The sequence below is a fragment of the Pygocentrus nattereri genome, chromosome 14 (assembly GCF_015220715.1).
Source record: "Pygocentrus nattereri isolate fPygNat1 chromosome 14, fPygNat1.pri, whole genome shotgun sequence".
Taxonomy (NCBI): domain Eukaryota; kingdom Metazoa; phylum Chordata; class Actinopteri; order Characiformes; family Serrasalmidae; genus Pygocentrus; species Pygocentrus nattereri.
Window position 1 is genome coordinate 35,717,506 of NC_051224.1, and position 26,210 is coordinate 35,743,715.

General features: G+C 39.3%; 1 protein-coding gene across 1 annotated transcript; it reads right to left on the reverse strand.

The window, feature by feature from the left end:
- dlx4a (distal-less homeobox 4a) lies at positions 1-25,403 on the reverse strand. The gene is made up of 3 exons (XM_017706225.2): positions 24,971-25,403; positions 8,468-8,655; positions 1-2,312 (listed from the first exon to the last, which is right to left on the reverse strand). Exons 1-3 carry the CDS (start codon positions 25,212-25,214, stop codon positions 2,061-2,063), a joined length of 684 nt encoding a protein of 227 aa, XP_017561714.1. The 5' UTR covers positions 25,215-25,403; the 3' UTR covers positions 1-2,060.
- Between the last annotated feature and the right edge of the window lie 807 nt (positions 25,404-26,210).

Here is a 26,210-nt window from a genome sequence, read left to right on the forward strand (position 1 = left end):
TATCCTTCCAGCTGAAGATTTACTAGCAGTCATTTCACGGCTTTTAACACATTTTGGTTATTTTCCATTCTCAAGACTGTCCGTTATTTGCAATATAATCAAATCTGTTTCTGCCTTGTTAAATTGTCCACAACCAAAAATATATACTCAGCAAATATACTCTTAAAATGGATGTGTTAAAAACCACACATTGAATCCTTAAAACTGAATTCCACCCATTTTTAACATTGTTCTAGAGGAACTTGATCAAAGCCAGGCATCAGATTCACGAAAAAAATTCTTCACATTGAAAATTTTCTTCAATGTGTGTTTTTTCCTCACTTCATTCTTAAGAAAAAAAAGTTCTGAGAAATCGTCGTTCTTAAAACAGCTTCTTAAGAATGATCTTATTTCCTTTTCTTAACTATTTACTTAAGACTAAGTAAAGATTCTAAAAACACGTATTCTTGAAAGTATTATGTTCTTGAATGTTTTCTTAACCTTACAGTAGCCTCACACTTGTCTTAGGCTGTAAGAGTTTACAAGGTGAGCTTCCAAATTTATTAGACGCTGCCTCTGCTGCTCCTGCCCATCTTCGTCTGTTATCCTGCAATTATCATATTTTCCAAAGAGGAAATAATAGTTAACACAAATTCAAAGGTGTCTTGCATTGTTTATGATGCATGGTAAAATGCAAATGTAGCCAACATAAGAAAACAATGAAGGAAATCTTAAAAAAAAAATTAACATTATCTTAAGAGAATATCTGAGAACATCTTAACCCTCTATTGCACAAACTCATTTTCCTCACTTTACAATATCATTATACATATTTAATGACAACGGTAGGGTTAACAATAAAGGGAAGAGTTTGAGTAAGTCAATAAAAATAATTTTATTTTGATTTGGTCATACTGTCCCTTAGTGGGCACTTTTTAACCTTATTTTTAACATTCAGTATCTTTTTTTTTTTTTTTTTAGCTTATGAGAATTTGCAGAAATGTTTGCTGCCTACAAACAACATTGCCTGACAGTGGAATGGTTTAAGCCAGTCACAAGCCAAGTCTCACCACTTCAGGGAACATGGCTCTATATCATTTATTCCCACTGATGCACAATGTGACCTCAAGGCAACAAATTCCCAAAGGACCCCTGCACATTTTTTTAATGTTTTTGAATTTAATTGTCCAAAAAAATAAATCAAGGACCATTTTATGCAAAAAAGTGAATTGATTTTTTTTTAAATTGCTCTCATAATGTGTGCAGTAGAGGTTGAGTTTTTTCCAAGATTTGAACTTTGTCTTAAGAACCTTCCCATGGTTTTTCTTAAGAAAGCTTTCGTGAATCTGGCTCCAGACAATGTTATCTGATGCCTGAGACAATGTTGCAGTTTATGGTAGTTTGGAGAAGGTTGTGGCCTAATATGTATGTATTTCTAATCCATCCATAGCAAAGATGTACACACAAGGCAAACTAGTCCCTAAAGAACTTTTTCAGGTTTAACACTTTTTTTCAATTATCAACGTTTTACATAAAAATCAGAAGCTTTGTGTCATTTTGGATGTTAAATAAAATTGTTATATTTGTGTTGTTATCACAAAATGTGCAAAAAATACCCAACACAACAGGGGTGCTGTTTTACACATGCTTTTTGAGAGTGTTGTTAAATATTTGCTTCAAAACCGTTGATTTTAATTCTTGATTCAGACAGAGATGCTGAGACTCCTTTAAAAGATTCAGTCCATGAGATTATGTCCTAGTAAACAAACATAAATGAACAAAACAATACCCATAAACATAAATAACTATGAGCACATCACTCTAAAAAGAATCAGTATTTTATTCAAAATGACATGCATTTAAGAAATTCCATATTCAGGAGAACATCACACCATTTCAGTCTTCTGAATAATCCCAAAGCTCAGATAGGAAAGGAAAGTCTTCATGAAAAAGAGAAGTTGTGAGGGGAGACCTCTATGTGTTATGTTTGGTTGATGTTTTCAGAGCCTCTCTGAGTGGTAAATATGTTGATTGGTGCTGTGGGAATCAGAAGGAAATGAATTTCACTCATCCCACGAAAATCATTTGAGTTCCGGCCAAACAGAGTCCTGATGGTGGCTTGGGTACCAGTGCCCAAAGGAGTTCATATATCCTCCAGTGTGGATGGGGGCGCCGTTGTTTGACATGGAAACATCCCATAATGGAGGCATCGCCGGAGAGCATTGAGTTCCTGATGCTGCAGCTGTCTGAAGATGTTCTCCTTCTGGCCCACCCGAGCCATGTTTCATTATCTTTTTGTATTTGGATCGTTTGTTCTGGAACCATATCTTTACCTGCGAGGAAAGAGTCAGAGGTCAGCTGAGTTGCGTCATATATGGACATATGTGAAGAACTCACTCTTTAGAGCAGAAGTGGCAACGTGGGGTCTTTCAAGGCCACAGCTCGCAGATTCTAATGCTCTTAATTCAACTTGAGTGCCTTGCTAATTAGCTGATAAGAGAACATTTTAAACTCTGGAGCTGTGGCCTGGAAGGAAGCCAGCCTGACACTCCTGCTGTAGAGTGATGGAGGAATCACTTTCATTTCCCCAAAGAACATTTTCCATGGATGACAATTAAACATTTGCAAAGCAGCGTGCGAAATGTTGTTCTTTTGAATGCGCTGTTGGGGTTCTAAATGCGCTGTTGCGGTTCTGAATGCGGTGAATGTGCTGTTGCACTTCTGAATGTGCTGTTATGCTTCTGAATATGCTATTGAACTTCTGAATGTGCTGTTATGCTTCTGAATGTGCTGTTATGCTTCTGAATGTGCTGTTGAACTTCTGAATGTGCTGTTATGCTTCTGAATGTGCTGTTATGCTTCTGAATGTGCTGTTGCACTTCTGAATGTGCTGTTGAACTTCTGAATGTGCTGTTGAACTTCTGAATGTGCTGTTATGCTTCTGAATGTGCTGTTATGCTTCTGAATGTGCTGTTGCACTTCTGAATGTGCTGTTGCACTTCTGAATGTGCTGTTATGCTTCTGAATGTGCTGTTGAACTTCTGAATGTGCTGTTATGCTTCTGAATGTGCTGTTATGCTTCTGAATGTGCTGTTATGCTTCTGAATGTGCTGTTGCAGTTCTGAATGCATTGTTGCACTTCTGAATGTGCTGTTATGCTTCTGAATGTGCTGTTGAACTTCTGAATGTGCTGTTGAACTTCGGAATGTGCTGTTGAACTTCTGAATGTGCGGTTATGCTTCTGAATGTGCTGTTATGCTTCTGAATGTGCTGTTGCACTTCTGAATGTGCTGTTATGCTTCTGAATGTGCTGTTGCACTTCTGAATGCACTGTTATGCTTCTGAATGTGCTGTTGCACTTCTGAATGTGCTATTGCACTTCTGAATGCGCTGTTATGCTTCTGAACTTGCTGTTGCACTTCTGAATGTGCTGTTATGCTTCTGAATGTGCTATTGAACTTCTGAATGTGCTGTTATCCTTCTGAATGTGCTGTTATGCTTCTGAATATGCTATTGAACTTCTGAATGTGCTGTTATGCTTCTGAATGTGCTGTTGAACTTCTGAATGTGCTGCTGTGCTTCTGAATGTGCTGTTGCACTTCTGAATGTGCTGTTATGCTTCTGAATGTGCTGTTATGCTTCTGAATGTGCTGTTATGCTTCTGAATGTGCTGTTGAGCTTCTGAATGTGCTGTTATGCTTCTGAATGTGCTGTTATGCTTCTGAATGTGCTGTTGCACTTCTGAATGCACTGTTATGCTTCTGAATGTGCTGTTGCACTTCTGAATGTGCTATTGCACTTCTGAATGCGCTGTTATGCTTCTGAACTTGCTGTTGCACTTCTGAATGTGCTGTTATGCTTCTGAATGTGCTATTGAACTTCTGAATGTGCTGTTATCCTTCTGAATGTGCTGTTATGCTTCTGAATATGCTATTGAACTTCTGAATGTGCTGTTATGCTTCTGAATGTGCTGTTGAACTTCTGAATGTGCTGCTGTGCTTCTGAATGTGCTGTTGCACTTCTGAATGTGCTGTTATGCTTCTGAATGTGCTGTTATGCTTCTGAATGTGCTGTTATGCTTCTGAATGTGCTGTTGAGCTTCTGAATGTGCTGTTGAACTTCTGAATGTGCTGTTGCACTTCTGAATGTGCTGTTATGCTTCTGAATGTGCTGTTATGCTTCTGAATGTGCTGTTATGCTTCTGAATGTGCTGTTGAACTTCTGATTGTGCTGTTATGCTTCTGAATGTGCTGTTGCACTTCTGAATGTGCTGTTGAACTTCTGAATGTGCTGCTGAACTTCTGAATGTGCTGCTGAACTTCTGAATGTGCTGTAATGCTTCTGAATGTGCTGTTGCACTTCTGAATGTGCTGTTGAACTTCTGAATGTGCTGTTATGCTTCTGAATGCGCTGTTATGCTTCTGAATGTGCTGTTATGCTTCTGAATTTGCTGTTGCACTTCTGAATGCGCTGTGAACTTCTGAATGTGCTGTTGCACTTCTGAATGCGCTGTTATGCTTCTGAATGTGCTGTTGCCGTTCTGAATGTGCTGCTATGCTTCTGAATGTGCTGTTGCACTTCTGAATGCGCTGTTGCAGTTCTGAATGTGCTGTTATGCTTCTGAATGTGCTGTTATGCTTCTGAATGTGCTGTTGAACTTCTGAATGTGCTGTTGAACTTCTGAATGTGCTGTTATGCTTCTGAATGTGCTGTTGAACTTCTGAATGTGCGGTTATGCTTCTGAATGTGCTGCTATGCTTCTGAATGTGCTGCTATGCTTCTGAATGTGCTGTTATGCTTCTGAATGTGCTGTTATGCTTCTGAATGTGCTGTTATGCTTCTGAATGTGCTGCTATGCTTCTGAATGTGCTGCTATGCTTCTGAATGTGCTGTTATGCTTCTGAATGTGCTGTTGCACTTCTGAATGTGCTGTTATGCTTCTGAATGTGCTGTTATGCTTCTGAATGTGCTGTTATGCTTCTGAATGTGCTGTTGCACTTCTGAATGTGCTGTTATGCTTCTGAATGTGCTGTTGAACTTCTGAATGCGCTGTTATGCTTCTGAATGCGCTGTTATGCTTCTGAATGTGCTGTTGAACTTCTGAATGTGCTGTTGCAATTCTGAATGTGCTGTTGAACTTCTGAATGTGCTGTTGCAATTCTGAATGTGCTGTTATGCTTCTGAATGTGCTGTTATGCTTCTGAATGTGCTGTTATGCTTCTGAATGTGCTGTTATGCTTCTGAATGTGCTGTTATGCTTCTGAATTTGCTGTTGCACTTCTGAATGCGCTGTGAACTTCTGAATGTGCTGTTGCACTTCTGAATGCACTGTTATGCTTCTGAATGTGCTGTTGCCGTTCTGAATGCGCTGCTATGCTTCTGAATGTGCTGTTGAACTTCTGAATGTGCTGTTGCAGTTCTGAATGTGCTGTTATGCTTCTGAATGTGCTGTTATGTTTCTGAATGTGCTGTTGCACTTCTGAATGTGCTGTTATGTTTCTGAATGTGCTGTTATGCTTCTGAATGTGCTGTTATGTTTCTGAATGTGCTGTTATGCTTCTGAATGTGCTGTTATGCTTCTGAATGTGCTGTTGAACTTCTGAATGTGCTGTTGAACTTCTGAATGTGCGGTTATGCTTCTGAATGTGCGGTTATGCTTCTGAATGTGCGGTTATGCTTCTGAATGTGCTGTTATGCTTCTGAATGTGCTGTTATGCTTCTGAATGTGCTGTTATGCTTCTGAATGTGCTGTTGAACTTCTGAATGTGCTGTTATGCTTCTGAATGTGCTGTTGCAATTCTGAATGTGCTGTTATGCTTCTGAATGTGCTGTTATGCTTCTGAATGTGCTGTTATGCTTCTGAATTTGCTGTTGCACTTCTGAATGCGCTGTGAACTTCTGAATGTGCTGTTGCACTTCTGAATGCACTGTTATGCTTCTGAATGTGCTGTTGCCGTTCTGAATGCGCTGCTATGCTTCTGAATGTGCTGTTGAACTTCTGAATGTGCTGTTGCAGTTCTGAATGTGCTTTTATGCTTCTGAATGTGCTGTTATGCTTCTGAATGTGCTGTTATGTTTCTGAATGTGCTGTTGAGCTTCTGAATGTGCTGTTGAGCTTCTGAATGTGCTGTTGCACTTCAGAATGTGCTGTTATGTTTCTGAATGTGCTGTTATGCTTCTGAATGTGCTGTTATGCTTCTGAATGTGCTGTTGAACTTCGGAATGTGCTGTTGAACTTCTGAATGTGCTGTTATGCTTCTGAATGTGCTGTTGAACTTCTGAATGTGCTGTTATGCTTCTGAATGTGCAGTTATGCTTCTGAATGTGCTGTTGAACTTCTGAATGTGCTGTTGAACTTCTGAATGTGCGGTTATGCTTCTGAATGTGCGGTTATGCTTCTGAATGTGCTGCTATGCTTCTGAATGTGCTGCTATGCTTCTGAATGTGCTGTTGAACTTCTGAATGTGCTGTTGCATTTCTGAATGCGCTGTTATGCTTCTGAATTTGCTGTTATGCTTCTGAATTTGCTGTTATGCTTCTGAATGTGCTGTTATGCTTCTGAATGTGCTGTTATGCTTCTGAATGTGCTGTTGCGCTTCTGAATGTGCTGTTGAACTTCTGAATGTGCTGTTGAACTTCTGAATGTGCTGTTATGCTTCTGAATGTGCTGTTATGCTTCTGAATGTGCTGTTGCAGTTCTGAATGTGCTGTTATGCTTCTGAATGTGCTGTTGAGCTTCTGAATGTGCTGTTGAACTTCTGAATGTGCTGTTATGCTTCTGAATGTGCTGTTGAACTTCTGAATGTGCTGTTGAACTTCTGAATGTGCTGTTATGCTTCTGAATGTGCAGTTATGCTTCTGAATGTGCTGTTGAACTTCTGAATGTGCTGTTGAACTTCTGAATGTGCGGTTATGCTTCTGAATGTGCTGTTATGCTTCTGAATGTGCTGTTATGCTTCTGAATGTGCTGTTATGCTTCTGAATGTGCTGTTGCACTTCTGAATGTGCTGTTGAACTTCTGAATGTGCTGTTATGCTTCTGAATGTGCTGTTGAGCTTCTGAATGTGCTGTTGAACTTCTGAATGTGCTGTTATGCTTCTGAATGTGCTGTTGCACTTCTGAATGCGCTGTTGCACTTCTGAATGCGCTGTTATGCTTCTGAATGTGCTGTTATGCTTCTGAATGTGCTGTTGAACTTCTGAATGTGCTGTTGAACTTCTGAATGTGCTGTTATGCTTCTGAATGTGCAGTTATGCTTCTGAATGTGCTGTTGAACTTCTGAATGTGCTGTTGAACTTCTGAATGTGCGGTTATGCTTCTGAATGTGCGGTTATGCTTCTGAATGTGCTGTTATGCTTCTGAATGTGCTGCTATGCTTCTGAATGTGCTGCTATGCTTCTGAATGTGCTGTTGAACTTCTGAATGTGCTGTTGCACTTCTGAATGTGCGGTTATGCTTCTGAATGTGCGGTTATGCTTCTGAATGTGCTGTTATGCTTCTGAATGTGCTGCTATGCTTCTGAATGTGCTGCTATGCTTCTGAATGTGCTGTTGAACTTCTGAATGTGCTGTTGCACTTCTGAATGCGCTGTTATGCTTCTGAATTTGCTGTTATGCTTCTGAATGTGCTGTTATGCTTCTGAATGTGCTGTTGCGCTTCTGAATGTGCTGTTATGCTTCTGAATGTGCTGTTATGCTTCTGAATGTGCTGTTGCACTTCTGAATGTGCTGTTGAACTTCTGAATGTGCTGTTATGCTTCTGAATGTGCTGTTGAGCTTCTGAATGTGCTGTTGAACTTCTGAATGTGCTGTTATGCTTCTGAATGTGCTGTTGCACTTCTGAATGCGCTGTTGCACTTCTGAATGCGCTGTTATGCTTCTGAATGTGCTGTTATGCTTCTGAATGTGCTGTTGAACTTCTGAATGTGCTGTTGAACTTCTGAATGTGCTGTTATGCTTCTGAATGTGCAGTTATGCTTCTGAATGTGCTGTTGAACTTCTGAATGTGCTGTTGAACTTCTGAATGTGCGGTTATGCTTCTGAATGTGCGGTTATGCTTCTGAATGTGCTGTTATGCTTCTGAATGTGCTGCTATGCTTCTGAATGTGCTGCTATGCTTCTGAATGTGCTGTTGAACTTCTGAATGTGCTGTTGCACTTCTGAATGCGCTGTTATGCTTCTGAATTTGCTGTTATGCTTCTGAATGTGCTGTTATGCTTCTGAATGTGCTGTTGCGCTTCTGAATGTGCTGTTATGCTTCTGAATGTGCTGTTATGCTTCTGAATGTGCTGTTGCAGTTCTGAATGTGCTGTTATGCTTCTGAATGTGCTGTTGAGCTTCTGAATGTGCTGTTGAACTTCTGAATGTGCTGTTATGCTTCTGAATGTGCTGTTGCACTTCTGAATGCGCTGTTATGCTTCTGAATGTGCTGTTGCAGTTTGTTTGTGTTTCACACAGGGCTTCTAGAGAGTGTGCTGTAATGGCAGTACCTGTGTCTGTGTTAGGCCCAGTTTTGCTGCCAGGTCAGCTCTCTCGGGCAGGGCGAGGTACTGCGTCTGCTGGAAGCGCTGGTTCAGGGCCTGAAGCTGGAAGCTGGAGTAAATGGTCCGGGGCTTCCGGATCTTCTTCCCTTTTCCATTCAGCCTGATCTCTCCGTTTTCAATCACTGCTGATTTCTCTAAAAGTACAGGATGAGGGTGGATTAGACTGGACAACAAGGGGGCTAACAATGATTCGCCTGATGTATGAATCTTCAGAATTCAATTCACAATGAAATTTTGAATGTCACTATGAAATTGCAATTTCATCACAACTCAAGTCAATTCCATTGGTTTCGATTATTTTATTTTGATTATAAATAAAACAAAAATGAGTAAACAATAAAATTAGTAGACAGTAGACAAAAATAAAATGAGTAGAATCACAATTCTCAGAGAATAATTTTCTCAAATGCAACACAACTATATTTCCATTTATTTTTCAAAAAATATGTCAGGTTTGAAATATACTGTATTTCCAAATTTTACATGCATGTAAATAATAAAAATTGACACCGTTACATATATTTCATCTGTATGCAGAGATGGACTGGCTATTTGGAGGACTGGTGGACCACTATGTGTGTGGGCTGCTTATAGGGTGAAAAAGAGAGAAAGACATGGTCGTTATCCTGCTGTAATCCTATATATGAATGAATGGAGACCACCCGAGACAAGCGGTATGTGCCAGACAAATACTGGATCAATGGGAAGAGCTGCATTTGGATTCCACATCACCACCAGGACTAGTTGCTCGCTCTCTCTCTCTCTCTCTCTCTCTCTCTCTCTCTCTTTTATTTATATATATATATATATATATATATATATATATATATATATATATATATATATATATATATATATATATATATATGTATATATATATATAAAATCAAGTATAATGCTATTTTTTTTAAGCACCATTGCAACTGTTTACACATGTACTTGCTATACTGCCTGTTTTGTCTGTGCTGTGGGCAAGTTGTGGTTTATTTTTATTTAGACAATTAGGCAAATGAGACAGCAAATGCTACTATGTTTTTGCTTGAGCTGCATGTAATTGATAAACTGAGGTTTAGATAAATATGCAAAATAGTCATTGGAAGTGAAGGAAAATAATTCAAAATTAAAATGTTTTAATGCACTTATATATTTTTATTTTGAATATAAATTTTAATAGATAATCATAAGTAATGGTTATGGTTATTTTTGCTTACATAAAAAACACTCTTGAAGTACTGTAGCATTTACCGCTATTAAAGAAGGCACAGCTGATGACAAGTCATTGTGCTTTATTAAAGGGCTGCAGTTGGCCACAGCCACACCTTTATCCAACAGTTTGCTCTAAGCCTTACACTGTCTTGCTTTCTATGCCGTCACTGTTAGCCTCACTTGTGCTTCCTAATTTAACAGAACACAGCTGGTAAAGTAGCCTGCTTTCACAATAAGAGTGCCTATGAAATAACGCAGTGAATAAATGCTGCAGAACCACTTCTCTAAAATTAACATGCAGAACATTTTCAACACGCTTCAGTATTTTTAAATTGCTGGACTTGGGCCAGTCTGGGCCAAGAGATTTTAAGAGATTAAAAAATTATGCTGGACAATTTAGAATGGACTCCACGGTTGGGCTGAGTGACTCAGGCCAGACCTTGGCCCAGTCACTCAAAATGGACTGGGCCAAGTCTGGGTGCTGAAATCAGGCCAGTTACTTTTAACCAGCAAGTAAAAATCTGCCTTTCTCCATTATATAATATAATAGTGTATTCTAATATCTGGGCTGGGCCAAAGAACAATTTCAGAGAAATTATTTCATTAGAAATATATGCGTTTTAATAGTTTTAATATTCATTTAAAACAGTTGTGAATATTGTTAGACTTTCTAAATGATAAGATACAGATTTTATCTGCTTTTGCTTATTAGGGCTTAAAGAATATTAGTGGAAGTTGGTTGCATGAGTGTAAAAACATCCACAAGGGGGAGCTCTGTTCTTGACTGTTTCCACCTTGGTGGTGTAGTGGTTGGTATTTGGTGCTCTCACTGCCATGGCCTGGGTTTGATCCACAAGTGGTTTTTGGGCGGTGTTTTTGTCACCTGGGAAACTGTTAAACTGGTCATACCCACCAGATCACCCAACTCCAAACTCTCTCAGTCTTACTGTTGGCTCACTTATTGTTTACTTGGAATGAACACTTGAACAAACATTTGTAACTTTGTTTAATGAACACTTAAGTCTAATTCACACACTGGATCTACTTCTAAAGATTGCCGCCGTATTTTTCATGGTTGCACATACGTGTACACATTACCTGTACACCTGAACACTTCTGTGTATATTCTGTATATATTGTATATTTATTGTTTTTCATATGTGTGTGTCTTCGTACTGTCTGTTATAGTACATGTGGACTCGTCTTAATGTTCATGCACCAGAGAAGTAGCCCTGTGTAGTACCATTGTACAGGTACAGTGACAATAAAGTTGAGTTGATTCGAGTTGAGTTACAATCCAAAGAGGAAGCTCTACACTTTGAGATACAAGCCATATTTGCATAAAAATAATATATTTGCATTTTTAGAAAAACCAGGCCAACAGCTTTCTTTTTTTGTGTTTTTCTTAAATAATTCACTCTTTGAGATGCAACCAGTCTTTCAGAGTGGTTTGATGTGAAATGGTTCATTGCAGAGAAATGTGCAGATTCAGATTTCTTTACAGTAGTGTTGATAAGAACCAGGAGTCGCCCTGTCTACAACACAGGTATAGAATATAGCAATCTTCTGAGTTTTTAGATTTGGGGAAAAAAGGTTTACATTTGGGACAATTTTGCCTTACAACACCCTGCAGAAACTCTGCTATGAATGAATTACAAAAATATAATTTTGACCAAAATGTGATCTTAAAACAACCGTAAAACAATGCCTCAGGCGTCAGGCAGCATGTAATAACTTTCCATAATGTAGATTTAAGAGGCTAAACACTTTTGTCATCTGGTTCCTATCACCACTACTTTGATAGGTTCTGATAGGTTTCTCTAGAAAAGAATATTTAACATCAAACAACTCTGGGATTGAGTTCCCAAACAAGGATGCAAGTCACTGCTGAACCAACATAGTACAATTGTTAAACTGTACTATAAATATACTGTACTATTATCTATATATAAATATAACTATCATGTACTTCCAAAATGCCCATCAAAAGTAGCTTAACATGTGCAAAGTGAACCATTTTGTATCATGAACAAGTGTGAAAATTAAGCTTTAATTAAACTACATAAAAAGTAATATTACTTAAAACTATGCATGGTAGTCTAGGCTATAACATTGAAGTTGGGCTACATCCATTTAGTTCTTGGTTTAATAACTTAAAACATGTTTACTTTGCAGCCAATCAGAGCAGGATTGCCTAGACAGTCAGGGAGCATTATATTAGCAGCCAATCAGAGAACAAGATTCAGCTGGCCAATCAGAATGCAGGATTCAGCTAGGCAAACAGAGTGCATGATACAGACAGCCAGTCAGAGAGCAGGATACTAGCAGCCAATCTGGGAGCTGGATCTAAATATTGACTCACTGGAACAGGTCTTATGGATGTACCAGCTTCCTTTATTTAAATATTTCATGCAAATATAGCATCATTTAAATCATACATTTAAATAGTCAGCAACATCAGGAACGTGAGGAGTATAACACAACTAACTAGGTGAAAACTGATTGAGTAATAAGGAAATTATGGGCAATTTAATTATGAAAACTCGTCATATCGCAATGCATATGCATTTGTTTACAAGCGGATCATGACCTCTCCAACATGGCGGACATGCAGCCCTCGGACTGAGAATGACTGATAGTGCAGTATCTATGTATGAATGGCTGTGGGATCTTCGCTGAGCCTCATATTGATACTGACACCATTGTAGCTTAAGCACAGCAGAACAGAACTGGCGTTTGTTTATCTCCCTCTTCTACATCATATAGCTCAGCCGCGTCTGTTTGTAGTGCTATTGCGAGGGAGTAGAGGAATATCAACAGAGAGTAAAAGCAAATTATATTGTCATTTCCTACTTATAGAAAATCTTCGTTACTGAATCATTGATCAAACACTGAATTATTGCTTTACAATGAATCTTTTTTTTCTAAGAATCATTTTTCTAACACAGAATTATTATTTTATAATGAATCATTTTTAATGAATCCCTTTTCTAACTCTGAATTATTGTTTTACAATGAATAACTTTTTACAGTGAATAATTTTTTACATTTATTAATTTTTTTAAAACAAATGTTTTGAACACAGAATCATTCTTTACATTACATCTTTTTTGCACTACATCTACATGGACAAAAGAACATCTCAAACACGTCTAATTAAGCATTAACAGTTCATAATGGTTAGTAAACATGACTATGAAGTGTTTGTTTTTCATCATTTTTATAATCATGTATGCAGTTTCTTATTAAGGCATGATGACGTTATAAACGTGTTGTTGTAGACAAGGTGTTCATAGAAAGTGACTGTGTGAAACTGCCCTCACAGCAGTGGCCGAGAAGCTCCAATCAGCAAGATCAGACAAACTGTCATCTGTCCTGATCCTTCTTGATCTCTCAGCGGCTTTTGACATAGTCAACCAAACGATCCTTCTGGACATCCTCACCAACCTTGGAATCACTGGCTATGCATGGAAGTGGTTCAAGTCCTATCTGGAGGATCGCTCTTATCAGGTAACGTGGATAGGGTTCACCTCCTCTCCATGCAGGCTCTCCACTGGTGTCCCACAAGGCTCGGTGCTCGGTCCTCTTCTCTTCTCTCTTTACACTAGCTCACTTGGTGATGCAATATCTTCTCATGGCTTCTCTTATCACTGTTATGCTGATGATACTCAACTAATGTTTTCTTTCTCACCCTCTGACACAGGTTTCCAGTCGCATCTCTTCATGGATGGCAGCTCACCACCTGAAGCTCACTCCTAGCAAGACTGAGCTGATATTCATCCCTGCAACTACAGGTCCTCATCATGATCTTTCCATCTCATTCGAGAACTCTCTGATTGTTCCGTCTGCAGAAGCAAGAAGTCTTGGTGTGACTCTAGATGGCCAGTTATTGTTCTCGACTCACATTGCGAACCTAACTCGGTCATGCAGATTTCTCCTGTACAACATCTGTAGGATCCGACCCTCCCTCACCTGAGAGGCCGCCCAGGTGCTAGTGCAGTCTCTTGTCATCTCAAGGCTTGACTTCTGCAACTTGCTCTTGGTTGGTCTTCCCATGTCATCAAGCCTCTGCAACTCATCCAGAATGCAGAAGCACAGCTCGTCTTCAATCTCCCCAAGCTCAGGCACATCGCCCCACTGCTGTGCTCCCTTCACTGGCTTCCTGTAGCTGCACGCATCAGATTTTAACCCAGATGCCTACAAAGCCAAAAGTGGACCAGCCCCTACTTACTTGATGACAATGGTGAAATCTCGACCTGTATCATGAGCCCTTCGAGCTTCGAGCACAGCTTGACCCGCCGTCCTTCTAGGTCCGTGGAAGACAAGCATCGAGAATGTTCTCTGTACTGGCACCCAAGTGGCACTCCCACTGGCTGTCCAAACAGCAGAGTCTCTTGCTGTCTTCAAACGCAGACTGAAGACACATCCCTTTACACAGCACTTAAATGAGCATTGAATTAAGTATTGTTTGCAATATACTGTGCTGCACTTATATACTGTATTTTATTGTATTGCACTGTGTGTTGTAGTTTACTGTATTGCATTGTATTGCACTGTATGGCACAGCGTTCTGTGTTCAACCTTTTTCTGGGTATCTAGTGACTTTTGTGCTGATAGGAACCAGAGGTCACAATGTCTACAACACAAACATAGCCGTTTTATTTATTATCCGAAACCACCAGTGAGCCTACACATGTAATGTGAGTTTTATCTGGAATGTAACTAATGGTAAATCTGATCAAATTCATTTTGTCTGTGGATTATTTTTGCTTCATAACGCCCTGCATGTACCTCTGCACCATAAATAAAACTGTAAAATATGGTTAAGGCCCAAACTATCATAACACGATGTCTCACAGTGTCTCCGGTGTCTCGTTCCTCTCACAACCACTCTGAACAGTCTTAGACACACATTTACACTTGAATTGTGCAGGGATGTTGAAAAACTTGAGAAGTTCCACTTTAAGAGGAGCAGAGAGAGGAGAGAGTGTCACACCATTGGTAAATTTGCTTACATCATCATCTTGATGATTCAAGGGCGAGTGTGAGCATGCAGTGTCACGAGAAAGATCTGAGTGAGTCTACAGTAGAGATTTGATCATTTAATCTTCTTCTTCTTCTTTCGGCTGCTCCCTTTAGGGGTCGCCACAGCGGCTCATCTGCCTCCATCTTGTCCTATCCACTGCCTCCTCTACTTTCACACCAACCATCTCCATGTCCACCTTCACTACATCCATAAACCTTCTCTGAGGTCTACCTCTTCTCCTTCTACCCGGCAGCTCCATCTCCAACATTCTTTGACCAATATATCCACTATTCCTCCTCAACACATGTCCAAACCATCTCAACCTGGCCTCTCTGGCTTTATCTCCAAGATTTGATCATTTAATAAAAATGAAAATAAGAATATTCACATGTACTGGAGAGAGAGAGAGAGAGAGAGAGAGAGAGAGAGACAGAGCAAGACACACAGACAGAGAGAGAGAGAGAGAGAGAGAGAGAACAAAGAGATGGGAAAAGAAAGAAAAAAGAAAAGAAAGCAACCTAAAAAGAAAGAAGAGAGAGAAAAGAGAAAATAAAGAGAGAGAAAAGAAAGAGAAGAGTGAGCACAAATGGCGACAGAAGAGAAGAAAATTTAAAGGGCCCGTTTTCTTTGTTCATCATTAAAAAAGTTTAAAGGAGTTTTTCCAGAAATCCTTTTGCTTCAACCTGCGGAGCTCTTATTTTATAAAACTCTGCCTTCCTGTTACAATCAAATGCCTTCTGGGTGCACTGAAAACTGTCCTGCACACACCAGCGTCTGCAGCCTGAGTCACTCACACACATGTACAAGTGTTTCATAGCTTTGCTCGAGTAGTGTGTGTGTGTGTTTGTGCGAGTACTGTGTGTGTGTGTGTGTGTGTGTGTGTGTGTGTATAGTGTGTGTGTGCGAGTAGTGTATGTGTATGCGCTTGTAGTGTGTGTATATGTGCGAAGAAGTTGGGATGTTGTGTAAAACATAAATAAAAACAGAATACGATGATTTGCAAATCCTTTTCAACCAATATTCAATTGAACACACTACAAAGACCAGATATTTAATGTTCAAGTGGATAAATTTTATTTTTTTTGCAAATATTCACTCATTTTGAATTTGATGCCTGGAACATGTTCCAAAGCAGTTGGGACATGGGCAACAAAAGACTGGGAAAGTTGAGGAATGCTCATAAAACACCTGTTTGAAACATTCCACTGCTGAACAGGTTAATTGGAAACAGGTGAGTGTCGTGATTGGGTATAAAGGGAGAATCCCTGAAAGGCTCAGTCGTTCACAAGCAAGGACAGGTGAGGTTCACCACTTTGTGAACAACTGCGTGAGCAAGTAGTCCAACAGTTTAAGAACAACGTTTCTCAACGTGCAACTGCAAGAAATGTGTGGCGCATTATGAAGCACAAAATACGACAACGGAGCCCCCGGACTGCTGAGCAACTGAAGTTGTACATCAAGCAAGAATGGGAAAGAATTCCACCTACAAAGCTTCAACAATTAATGTCCTCAGTTCCCAAACACGAGTGTTGTGAAAAGGAAAGGTGATGTAACACCTGGTAAACACGCCCCTGTCCCAACTTCTTTGGAACGTGTTGCAGGCATCAAATTCAAAATGAGTGAATATTTGCAAAAAACAATAAAGTTTATCTGTTTGAACATTAAATATCTTGTCTTTGTAGTGTATTCAATTGGATATTGGTTGAAAGGATTTGCAAATCATCGTATTCTATTTTTATTTATATTTTACACAATGTCCCAACTTCACTGGAATTGGGGTTGTATGTGTGAGTAGTGTGTGTGTGTGTGTGTGTGTGTGTGTGTGTATGTGTGAGTATGTGAGTAGCTTGTGTGTATGTGTGAGTATGTGCCTGTATGTGTGTGTGTGTGCGCAAGTATGTGTGAGTAATGTGTGTATGTGTATGTGTGAGTATGTTTGAGTAGTGTGTGTGTATATGTGTGAGTATGCGAGTAGTGTATGTGTTTGTGTGTGTGTGTGTGTGTGTGTATGTGTGAGTAGTGTGTGTATGTGTGAGTAGTTTGCGTGTACAACAACCACTTTTACACAATCATTTTAGACTGAATCATTTACATTGTGTCATATTATTTACACTGATTTGTGTTTTACACTAAATTATTTTACACTGAATCATTTTACACTGTCATATTTTTTACACAGATTCATGTTTTACACTAAATCGTTTTCACATTGATTTATGTTTTTACATAATCCTTTTTACACTGAATCATTTTTACACTGAATCATTTTTACACTGAATCATTAATACTGTGTCATTTTTTTACACTGCTTCGTGTGTTAAACAATCATTTTAGACTGAATCATTTACATTGTGTCATATTATTTACACTGATTTATTTTTTTTACACTGAATCATTTTTACACTGTGTTATGTTTACACTGTATTATTTTCCTAATACTGAATCAATTTGTGCAATGATTCATTTTTCTAACACTCGTTTTTGCTCAGTATTTGTGTTCAATTTGACGTGAAAGTAAAAGTTATTTTAAAGTGAAGCAGAAGTAAAAAATACACATTTCAGAATGATTACAGTCCATTTTCCATGTGTTAATAAAAGACAAAAATAACTTTATATAAAAATAACATGACTTTGAGCGCATTTTATGTAGAAAATATGAAGTGCTTCTTTGAAAGAATGAACTTTTGTTTGTAACGCTTCGTTTTGACCTATAAAGCAATGTTTAATTCACTGAATAGGAAAAGGAAGCAGTTTATAATGAACTGTGATGTTTAAAATGCGTTAAAATCCCAGTTTTGGGTTTTTGTCGTTTGACTGGGCCGCTGGATGTTTGTGTTTGTGGTTCGCATCACATTAAAAGCTCTGACTGCTTTTTGAAGTTGTGGAGGTTTCTGTGCTTCGGTGTTGACGAAGAAGAAGAACGAGGACTAAAAAAAACTACAAAAACTACAATCAGTGACGTCGTTACTGCTGTTTTACAGCGGCGCTCTGTCCGCGGCTTAAACTGAGCCGATCTCTGCGCAGCGCTGAACAGACACTGACCGCCTTCAGCTGCAGCTGGACAGAGACACTGACCACCTTCAGCTGAAGCTGGACAGACAGAGACCCTCACCGCCTTCAGCTGCAGCTGGACAGACAGAGACCCTCACTGCCTTCAGCTGCAGCTGGACAGACAGAGACACTGACCACCTTCAGCTGCAGCTGGACAGAGACCCTGACCGCCTTCAGCTGCAGCTGGACTGACAGAGACCCTGACCGCCTTCAGCTGCAACTGGACGAACAGAGACACTGACCACTTTCAGCTGCGGCTAGACAGACAAAAACCCTGACCACTTTCAGCTACAGCTGGACAGACAGAGACCCTGACCACCTTCAGCTTCGGTTGGACAGACAAAGACCCTGACCACCTTCAGCTGCGGCTGGACAGACAGACAGAGACCCTGACCGCCTTCAGCTGCGCCTGGACAGACAGAGACCCTGACCACCTTCAGCTGCAGCTGGACAGAGACACTGACCAGTCTTTATAATAATATAACACTTTCCTTTTCCGTTCTTTTCTCAGTTCTTTTTCTTTTTCATTCATTCATTTCCTTCCTGACTCTCTTCTTTCTTTCTTTCTGTTCGCCGTCTGTTCCTCTCTTTCGCTTTCTTTTTTCATTCTTTCGTTCATTTCCCTATTTTCTTCCTTTCTTTTTTTTTCTATCCCTGCATTCTAGTCCTCTTTTTCTTTTGTTGTTTTTTCATCCAGTTTTCTTTCTTTCTTTCTTTTTCTTTCTTTCTTTCTTTCTTTTTCATTCTTTGATTCGTTTTCATTGTTCTTTCTTTATTTTTATTTTTCCATATCTTTTTTATCATTTTCTTTTTCATTCGTTCATTAATGTTTCTCTTTCTTATATTTTTCTTTCTTTTTTCTTCCTTTCTTTTTTCTTTCTTTTTTTCTTCCTTTGTTTCTTTATCTGTCTTTCTTTTTTCTTCCTTTCTTTTTTATTTCTTTGTTCTTTCTTTTTTTTCTTTCTTTCTTTATCTGTCTTTCTCTTTTTTCTTTCTTTTTTCTTTCCCTTTTTTCTTTCTTTTTTCTTTCTCTTTTTTCTTTCCTTTTTCTTTCTTTCTTTTTTCTTTCTTTTATCTGTCTTTCTCTTTTTTCTTTCTTTTTTCTTTCTCTTTTTTCTTTCCTTTTTCTTTCTTTCTTTTTTCTTTCTTTTATCTGTCTTTCTCTTTTTTCTTTGCTTCTTTTTCTTTTTTCTTTCCTCTTTCTTTCTTTCATTGTTTCTGATAAGCTTTCGATGCATTATTATCTTGTAATTCCCTCCAATGTAAATCCAGTTAGTCTTAGTCTTAGTTTTAGTGTCGTCGTCGTTGTTGTCGTTGTTGTTGTTGTCGTCTTTATTTGCATTATAATAGTAATATCGAGCCGTATGAACCGCGCAGCAGACGCTTTTCTGGAAGAAGTCAATTCTGCACACCCCCAACACCAACGACCACCACAGAGGTGTTCATATAGCCCAGAACACGAGGACGAGCTTCACACTGAGATCACAGTTCACACTCAGTACAGCGGGACTAGCTGAGAATAATATTATTATGATTATCATTATTATTATTATTATTATTATTATTATTATTATTATTATTATTATTATTATTATAGAAGGTCATCTTTTTTTCTGTTTGTTTTGCTCCTGCGCTGGATTTGCGCATACATTTATTTCTATTATGAAAATGAACTTTATGGCCAGGAAACTTAATTAAGAATTTAAGAAAATGGTCCACAAACGGAGTCGAAACAGGCGCGAGCTGCTCAGAGGGATGGGCTGTAAGTCAGCGGCTCACTTTACTGCCTCATTCATCCACTGACCGCTGACTCGCCATCAGACTCGCCGGTCTTCTCTGAGTTCAATGATCCAGATTAAGCCTAAACCTGGACTAATCTCCTCTGACACTGTAGTCTAACACGAGGCTTGATCCGGGTATTAAACTGGACCTGATCAGCGCTCACACTCAAACAAACCCGCGCGCTTAGAGGGGAACTCCACCGATTTCTCGAGCTGTTACTGATCCCGTCGTTGAGATGTAAACAGCCGGTCAGAGTGGTTTGGTTGATTGTAGAGACTCTGATCTCTTTACAGTGGTTCTGATAGGAACCAGGGGTCGCCATGCCTACAACACAAATATAGCCATTTTATTCACTATCTTACTGTACTAAGTTTTCTTTGGGGGCTGTTTTGCCTCACAGCACCCTCAATGTTCCCCCCTCGCCCCTCCACCATGAATGGATTATAATAAATGGATTAAAATACGTTTTAAGGCAAAACGTCATCATAAAGCTGCGTCTCAGTCGCCAGGCAGTGTGTTCACCATGTTATGTAATATCTCGGTAACCCTCCACCTGGATGGTCCACCGCAGAGGCTTTGTAGATGCGCAGCCTGTCTTCATCTAACATTCAACTCAATTCAGTGCTGAACTTGAAGTTGTGTGAAAGATTCTATTAAACCTGTTCCTAAGCCTAATCCTAGGCTCCTAACCTTGTTATTGACAATCAACTATCAATGGAAGGTTTGTTGATCATTTAAGTATCTGTAGATCATCTATAGTGGACCGCCCAAATCTAGCGTCACCGGTAGCTCTCTGTGAGGGAGCTTTTAGAGGTGGACGTCTGGTTCCTATCACCACCACTGTGAACGACTCTGACTGTAAGTTTCTCTTTAATAGAGCGTTTCACAGCACACCGCTCTGAATGGCTTTGTTTACATCTTAATCATTCAATTATGCAGAATTTTTGTTCCCCGTTAAGCAGCCTATAATACAAACAACAACATCAACAACAACAACAACAACAACAACATCAGCTGGTAAACTGGCTGCGTTTCCCGAAAGCGTCGCTGAACAGTCACTCCAGTTAAATGATAGAGAGACTACCGTTCTCTCTCTCTCTCTCTCTCTCTCTCTCTCTCTCTCTCTCTCTCACAGTGTGACCCCGGTCTCTCCGGGCTGACCTGTTTACCCGCTCCGCTTATTAAAGCGACGTTTTTCAGCGATGTGACGTCATCGGTTCTTAAAAAGCTCGCGGTAACTATGACGGCGTTCTTGATCCTCAGTCCTGACTCAGAGTCGTGAGCGCGTGACTCGTCTGTTATTAGCGCTGGTTTATGAGCTTTGATGATGTATTTACATGGAGCTGTAAGTTGGAGGTTTAAGCGTTCCAGTGGTTCTCAGAGTTCCCTCTACGCTAAAGGCCTTAGACCTCAGGGTGTATTTCAGCATAGAAATGGACACACTGTAGATAATAATAACAATAACAATAACAATAATAATAATAAGACTATTTTTTGGATTATTATTAAACATTGCAGAACAATTTTGAGGATGTATTTCAGCATAAAATTATAGATACTGCAGATAATAATAATAATAACAACATTTTTTGGATTGTTATTATAAACCACTGAAGAACAATTTTGAGGATATGGTATTTCAGCATAAAAATATAGATACTGCAGATAATAATAATAATAATAAAATAATAATAATAATAATAATAATAATAATAATAATAATAATGTATTTTACAGAACTTTTAAAGAACAAATTTAAGGGTGTATTTCAGCATATAAACGTAGACAACAACAACAACAACAACAACAATAATAATAATAATAATAATGGAGTATATATTCTTAAATTAAGCAATGTAAAATTTTCCAAAGAGCCTCTTTCAACGCATTTTTTATTGAAGCAAAATCAGCTGATTTGAAACAAACAAACAAACAAAAACATCTTGTTTATCTGGTCTGATCTGAACGAGCTTCATCTTCATTATAATCCAAACTATACACAGTGTTCTCTGAAACAGAAATGGCTCATAAAATATAATAACAACAGCAATAATAACATTATTATTATTATTATTAATAATAATAACAATAATAACAATAATAATAATGTTACTGATGTTGAGAATGGCTATGACTTCATCTAATACTCTCACACTGATGAGAGCTGTCCAGTCCAGCTCAGTGGGCAGTGTAACGGTCAGTCACTGTTTCTGCCCTCAGCAGAAAGCGACCTGTGACAGACGGAGAACCGGACTGTGCTCCGGAGATTACGGTTCTGTTTAGAACCACCAGTTCTGCTAGAACCGTTTCATGTTTAAATGGTTCTTGGCGTGGCGAAACGATTCTTTAGACTGATGGATAATGCAGGGTTCTATGTAGAAACTGGGTTCTTCTGTTCTTACAAGCTTCGCATGTAACAAGAGCAGCGTTTCAACTCCCTCGAGCTCCTGGAAGATCAAGAGCATCTGCACCGCGTGGCCGGGAAGAAAAGCAGAAACTTTGCGCGCGCTTATAAAAATATCGATATCCCGTGCAGAAGTTTGAGCACCCCTGGACAAATGACGCGTTTTGTTGATTCTGGGAGTGTTAATAAGTTAGCACACCCTGTAGAGAGGACACACTCCTGCACATTTCCAGGCACTGACTGTGCGCGCTGACCGGAACATATTTGGGGGGGAAACACAAAATGTGGCCTGTGAAACGTTTTATACTGGAGGTTTTATTATTTCCGGTACGTTAAACAAATACATAGAAACTGTGACGTAAGATTTGCAGAAAAGTGCCATATTTCTTAAGTTCTCTGCAGAGATTTAATTAACATCTTCAACACCTCGAGACCACCGGTGGCTCCAAAACACACCGTCAGATTCTTCATAACTTTCATATTTCATAAGCTCCATTCAGAAGCTGGGCGTCGTGTGAGGCTGTAGCTCTTGTCTCCAGTCTAATAGACGGTGATGGAATTTTAAACCCTTATAATAAAAGAAGCTGAACTTTGTTTTTCTACTGAAAGTCGAGCCGTTTTTCCCCAAATCTGGTCTATAAACTATAAACAGACGGCGTCTCTTCAGTGATCTGCTCTGGAAACATCACTTTAATAAAACAACACAAAGAGCGTCTGAGATTTTGGGCTTTCAGCAGTAAATTGTAAGCATGTAGTGATATGTGGAGATCATAAAACGCACGTTCTGTTAATCTGAGGAGCTTTTACCAAATAAATAAATAAATATTACAGTTATTTCATGCAGTTACTGAATAATCTCCCTTACGATTTGGAGAGTAAGAGGTTAATCGCACTCAAAATCAATAAAAACATCGTCTGATCAAACTTTCGTTTCATTTCTGCTTATTGGGCTAAACGTAGGTGTTGGTTATGAATTAGGTTTAATCAGGAAACACATAAAGCCACAGCTCTGAAGTTAACAGGAGGCTTATTTTGGTTTGTTGTTGGTTTTACAGGAAATGTACTGTAAACAAACGGGGGAGACAACGGAGCAGATGAGCGGAGGACCTGAGAAGCTCGCGCTCCTGAGTAGAAAGAAGAGTAGAAAGAAATGAAATGGAAGTGACAGCACGCGAGCTGTGGGTGTATTTTTGGTCGTATGGTGTGTGTGTGTGTGTGTGTGTGTGTATATACTGTAAAAAGAGGCTCGTTATATATACTTAAAAGTACTTCACGTGATAACAAGTAAATTTTATTCAACTCTCAAAAAATGACTTTGATGGAAAGACTTGCTATTCAAAGTATTTCTTAGGCTGAATAAAACGAGTTCATTTACTTGAAGCACTTTTTAGACCTAACGAGTCCCTTTTCACAGTTTAATTACATATGAATATATGAGTGTATATATACTAACATACGAACCTATGAAGCAGCTTTCAGCTTTGAATTTCTTTAGATGTAATTTAGTGCACACACACACACACACACACACACACACACACACACACACACACATTTTCTAAGCCGCTTCTCCCTCGGGGTCGCGGGTGGGGGTGCTGGAGCCTATCCCAGCTGACAGGTCGAGACATTTTCAGGGTGTATATATTAATATGTAATGTGTGAAATACCAACACACACTAACTTGCGCGTTTTAAACTCTTTCTGCGTCAAATTATTTTCTGATTTTATCACATTCTGCTTTAAAAATAATATAATTACTGAGTTTCAACACATTCTGTTACATGTAACTTCAATTATGCAACTGAATACACTGATGTGTCCAGTTAGTGACAGAATGTATTAGTATGTACAGAAGACGGTATACATAAATATATATAATATAATATACTTATACATAATATACTTATTTTGTGTATAATATATATATATATATATATATATAGACATACACATATACATATGTGTGTGTATATATATATGTATATATATGAGTGTGTGTATATATATGTGTGTATATATATATGTGTGTGTATATAGACATACACATATACATATGTGTGTGTGTATGTATGTATATATATATATATATATATATATATATATATATATATATATATATATATATATACAGGTTCTGGTCTTTTGGGTGGACCTTTCTGTGTCCACTTTAGCTGAAACAACCAGCCGGTCAGTTAAACTGGAGCACGAGCAGGGCGGTTCTCTTGGTTGATTTGCCAGCGTTTAAAGCAGCTGATTACGAGAAAAAAGGCGTTAAACTGCTAAAGCATGAAAACGCGGGCAGCTCCGGTCTCCAGTGGGTCCTAAATGGGTGGAAAGAGCAGAAACGAGCTCCAGAATAAAGCCATCACACCTACAGTCTGCTCTGCGGCGCCAGGGCCTGTGGGAGATTAACGGTCATCCACTCTGCTCTTTCTGAGGTCAGCTGGTCAGAAGACAGAGAGATGATGGGGAGGAAAAATGTCCCAGCAGCGCTGAGGAGCAGAGGCGGCGGGACACAGCTGGAGTTGATACGCTTAAACGGTCCAGCAGAAGATCGGAAGCCTTTAAGATGCGCGAGAGCCGGAGAGCTCGTGGGTTCAGATGAAACAAACAGCGCGTGACGTGTTTTGGTTTTTGGATGGATTTGCCGAACTGCACGAGCACAATCGTTCGGCTCGTGCGCGCTACTGTACGGGGATGAAATGAAATCACCGTCAGTTTTTTATTCCTTTAGTTTAGGTTTTCCCTTCTGTAAAGACGTCATTTATGAGTTTACTGTAAACAGTAATAGAAAGAGGCTAATTAGTGACCGAGCACTGACCAGCCGCTCTGTCAGGTCCACATTAAAGCCATTAAAACGGACAGTAAAGCGCCAGAAGGCGATGTAAACGCGTAATTCGAATTTCTTCGACGCTTAAATTAAATTAATTAAATGATCCTGTGAATTATTAATTAATGTGCATTAATCTTCCTCACTCACCTGGATGTGGTTGCCCCGCGTGCCCCAGGCCTCCTCCGTGGGGCAGGAAGGCTCGTGCGGGCGGCGCGCTCTGGTAGCCGTAGTGGCCCGCGCTGGAGCCCGCGGGCTCGTGCAGCGCGTGCGCGGGGTAGTGCGAGTAGGGCTGCGCGCGAGCCGGGTATCCGTGCCCGTGACTGAACTCCAGGAAGGCGGATTTGGCGGGGTCAGAGGTCACCAGACTGTCGGCCAGAGAAGCCATGGTCATCCTCCAGCGCGAGGTCCATCAGCGCGAGCCGAGGAGGACGCGGCCACGAGAAGGAAAAACCATTTCCGCTTCAGGAGGAAAAAACCGTTTAATTTTTGATCGAAATTTTAAACGAAGCATAAAATCCCGCGGACGCCGCGCGCTCTCAGCACGAGCTCGCACTCTCTCTGAGCGCGCGCGAGTGCTTCTCAACTCTCTTCAGCGCGCGAACAGTCCGGGCACTGGCCGGCCCCAACCGCGCGCACGCGCACTGAGTCGCATTCACGCCCACGCAGTTTGAGCGAGAACAAAGAAGAAAGTAGAGCAACAAAAAACAAGGAACCCTCACGCGCACAAGCAGAATCTATCTATCTATCTATCTATCTATCTATCTATCTATCTATCTATCTATCTATCTATCTATCTATCTATCTATCTGTCTGTCTGTCTGTCTGTCTGTCTGTCCTTTTATTGGTTTAACTGTCAAGTTTACATGATGTGGAGGATCTTTAATTAATTATTAATTCATAATATTTTAAAACTTTAAAATAGTTTTAAATGAATTTGTTCTCACGTTAAAGAAACATGCACTGAAAAGGTCTTCAGGAAACCAAACCTAGTTCTTCTATAGCATCACTTCAAAAGACTTATTCATTAGGTTATTTATTTATTTGGGTATTATTTTGATATTCATTTATTTCTGTATTTAATTAGTTAATTATTGAACTAATCAAAAATACAAATAGCCACTATATTTGTCATCTACACAACAAATAAATGAAGTATTTTTCTGTTTACAGAGAGAGAGAGAGAGAGAGAGAGAGAGAGAGAAAGACAAAAAAAGAAAGAGGAGAGAGAGAGACTAAGCAATAAAGTGCTACATTTAGTCCGTTTTAAGGACGTTTGCTTAAAAAAATATTATTATTAATATTATTATTATATAGAGCCCAATGGTCAATTTTGTTTAATGAACTGATTCATTAACAGTTAATATGAATCAGTAAATCTGTTCATTTG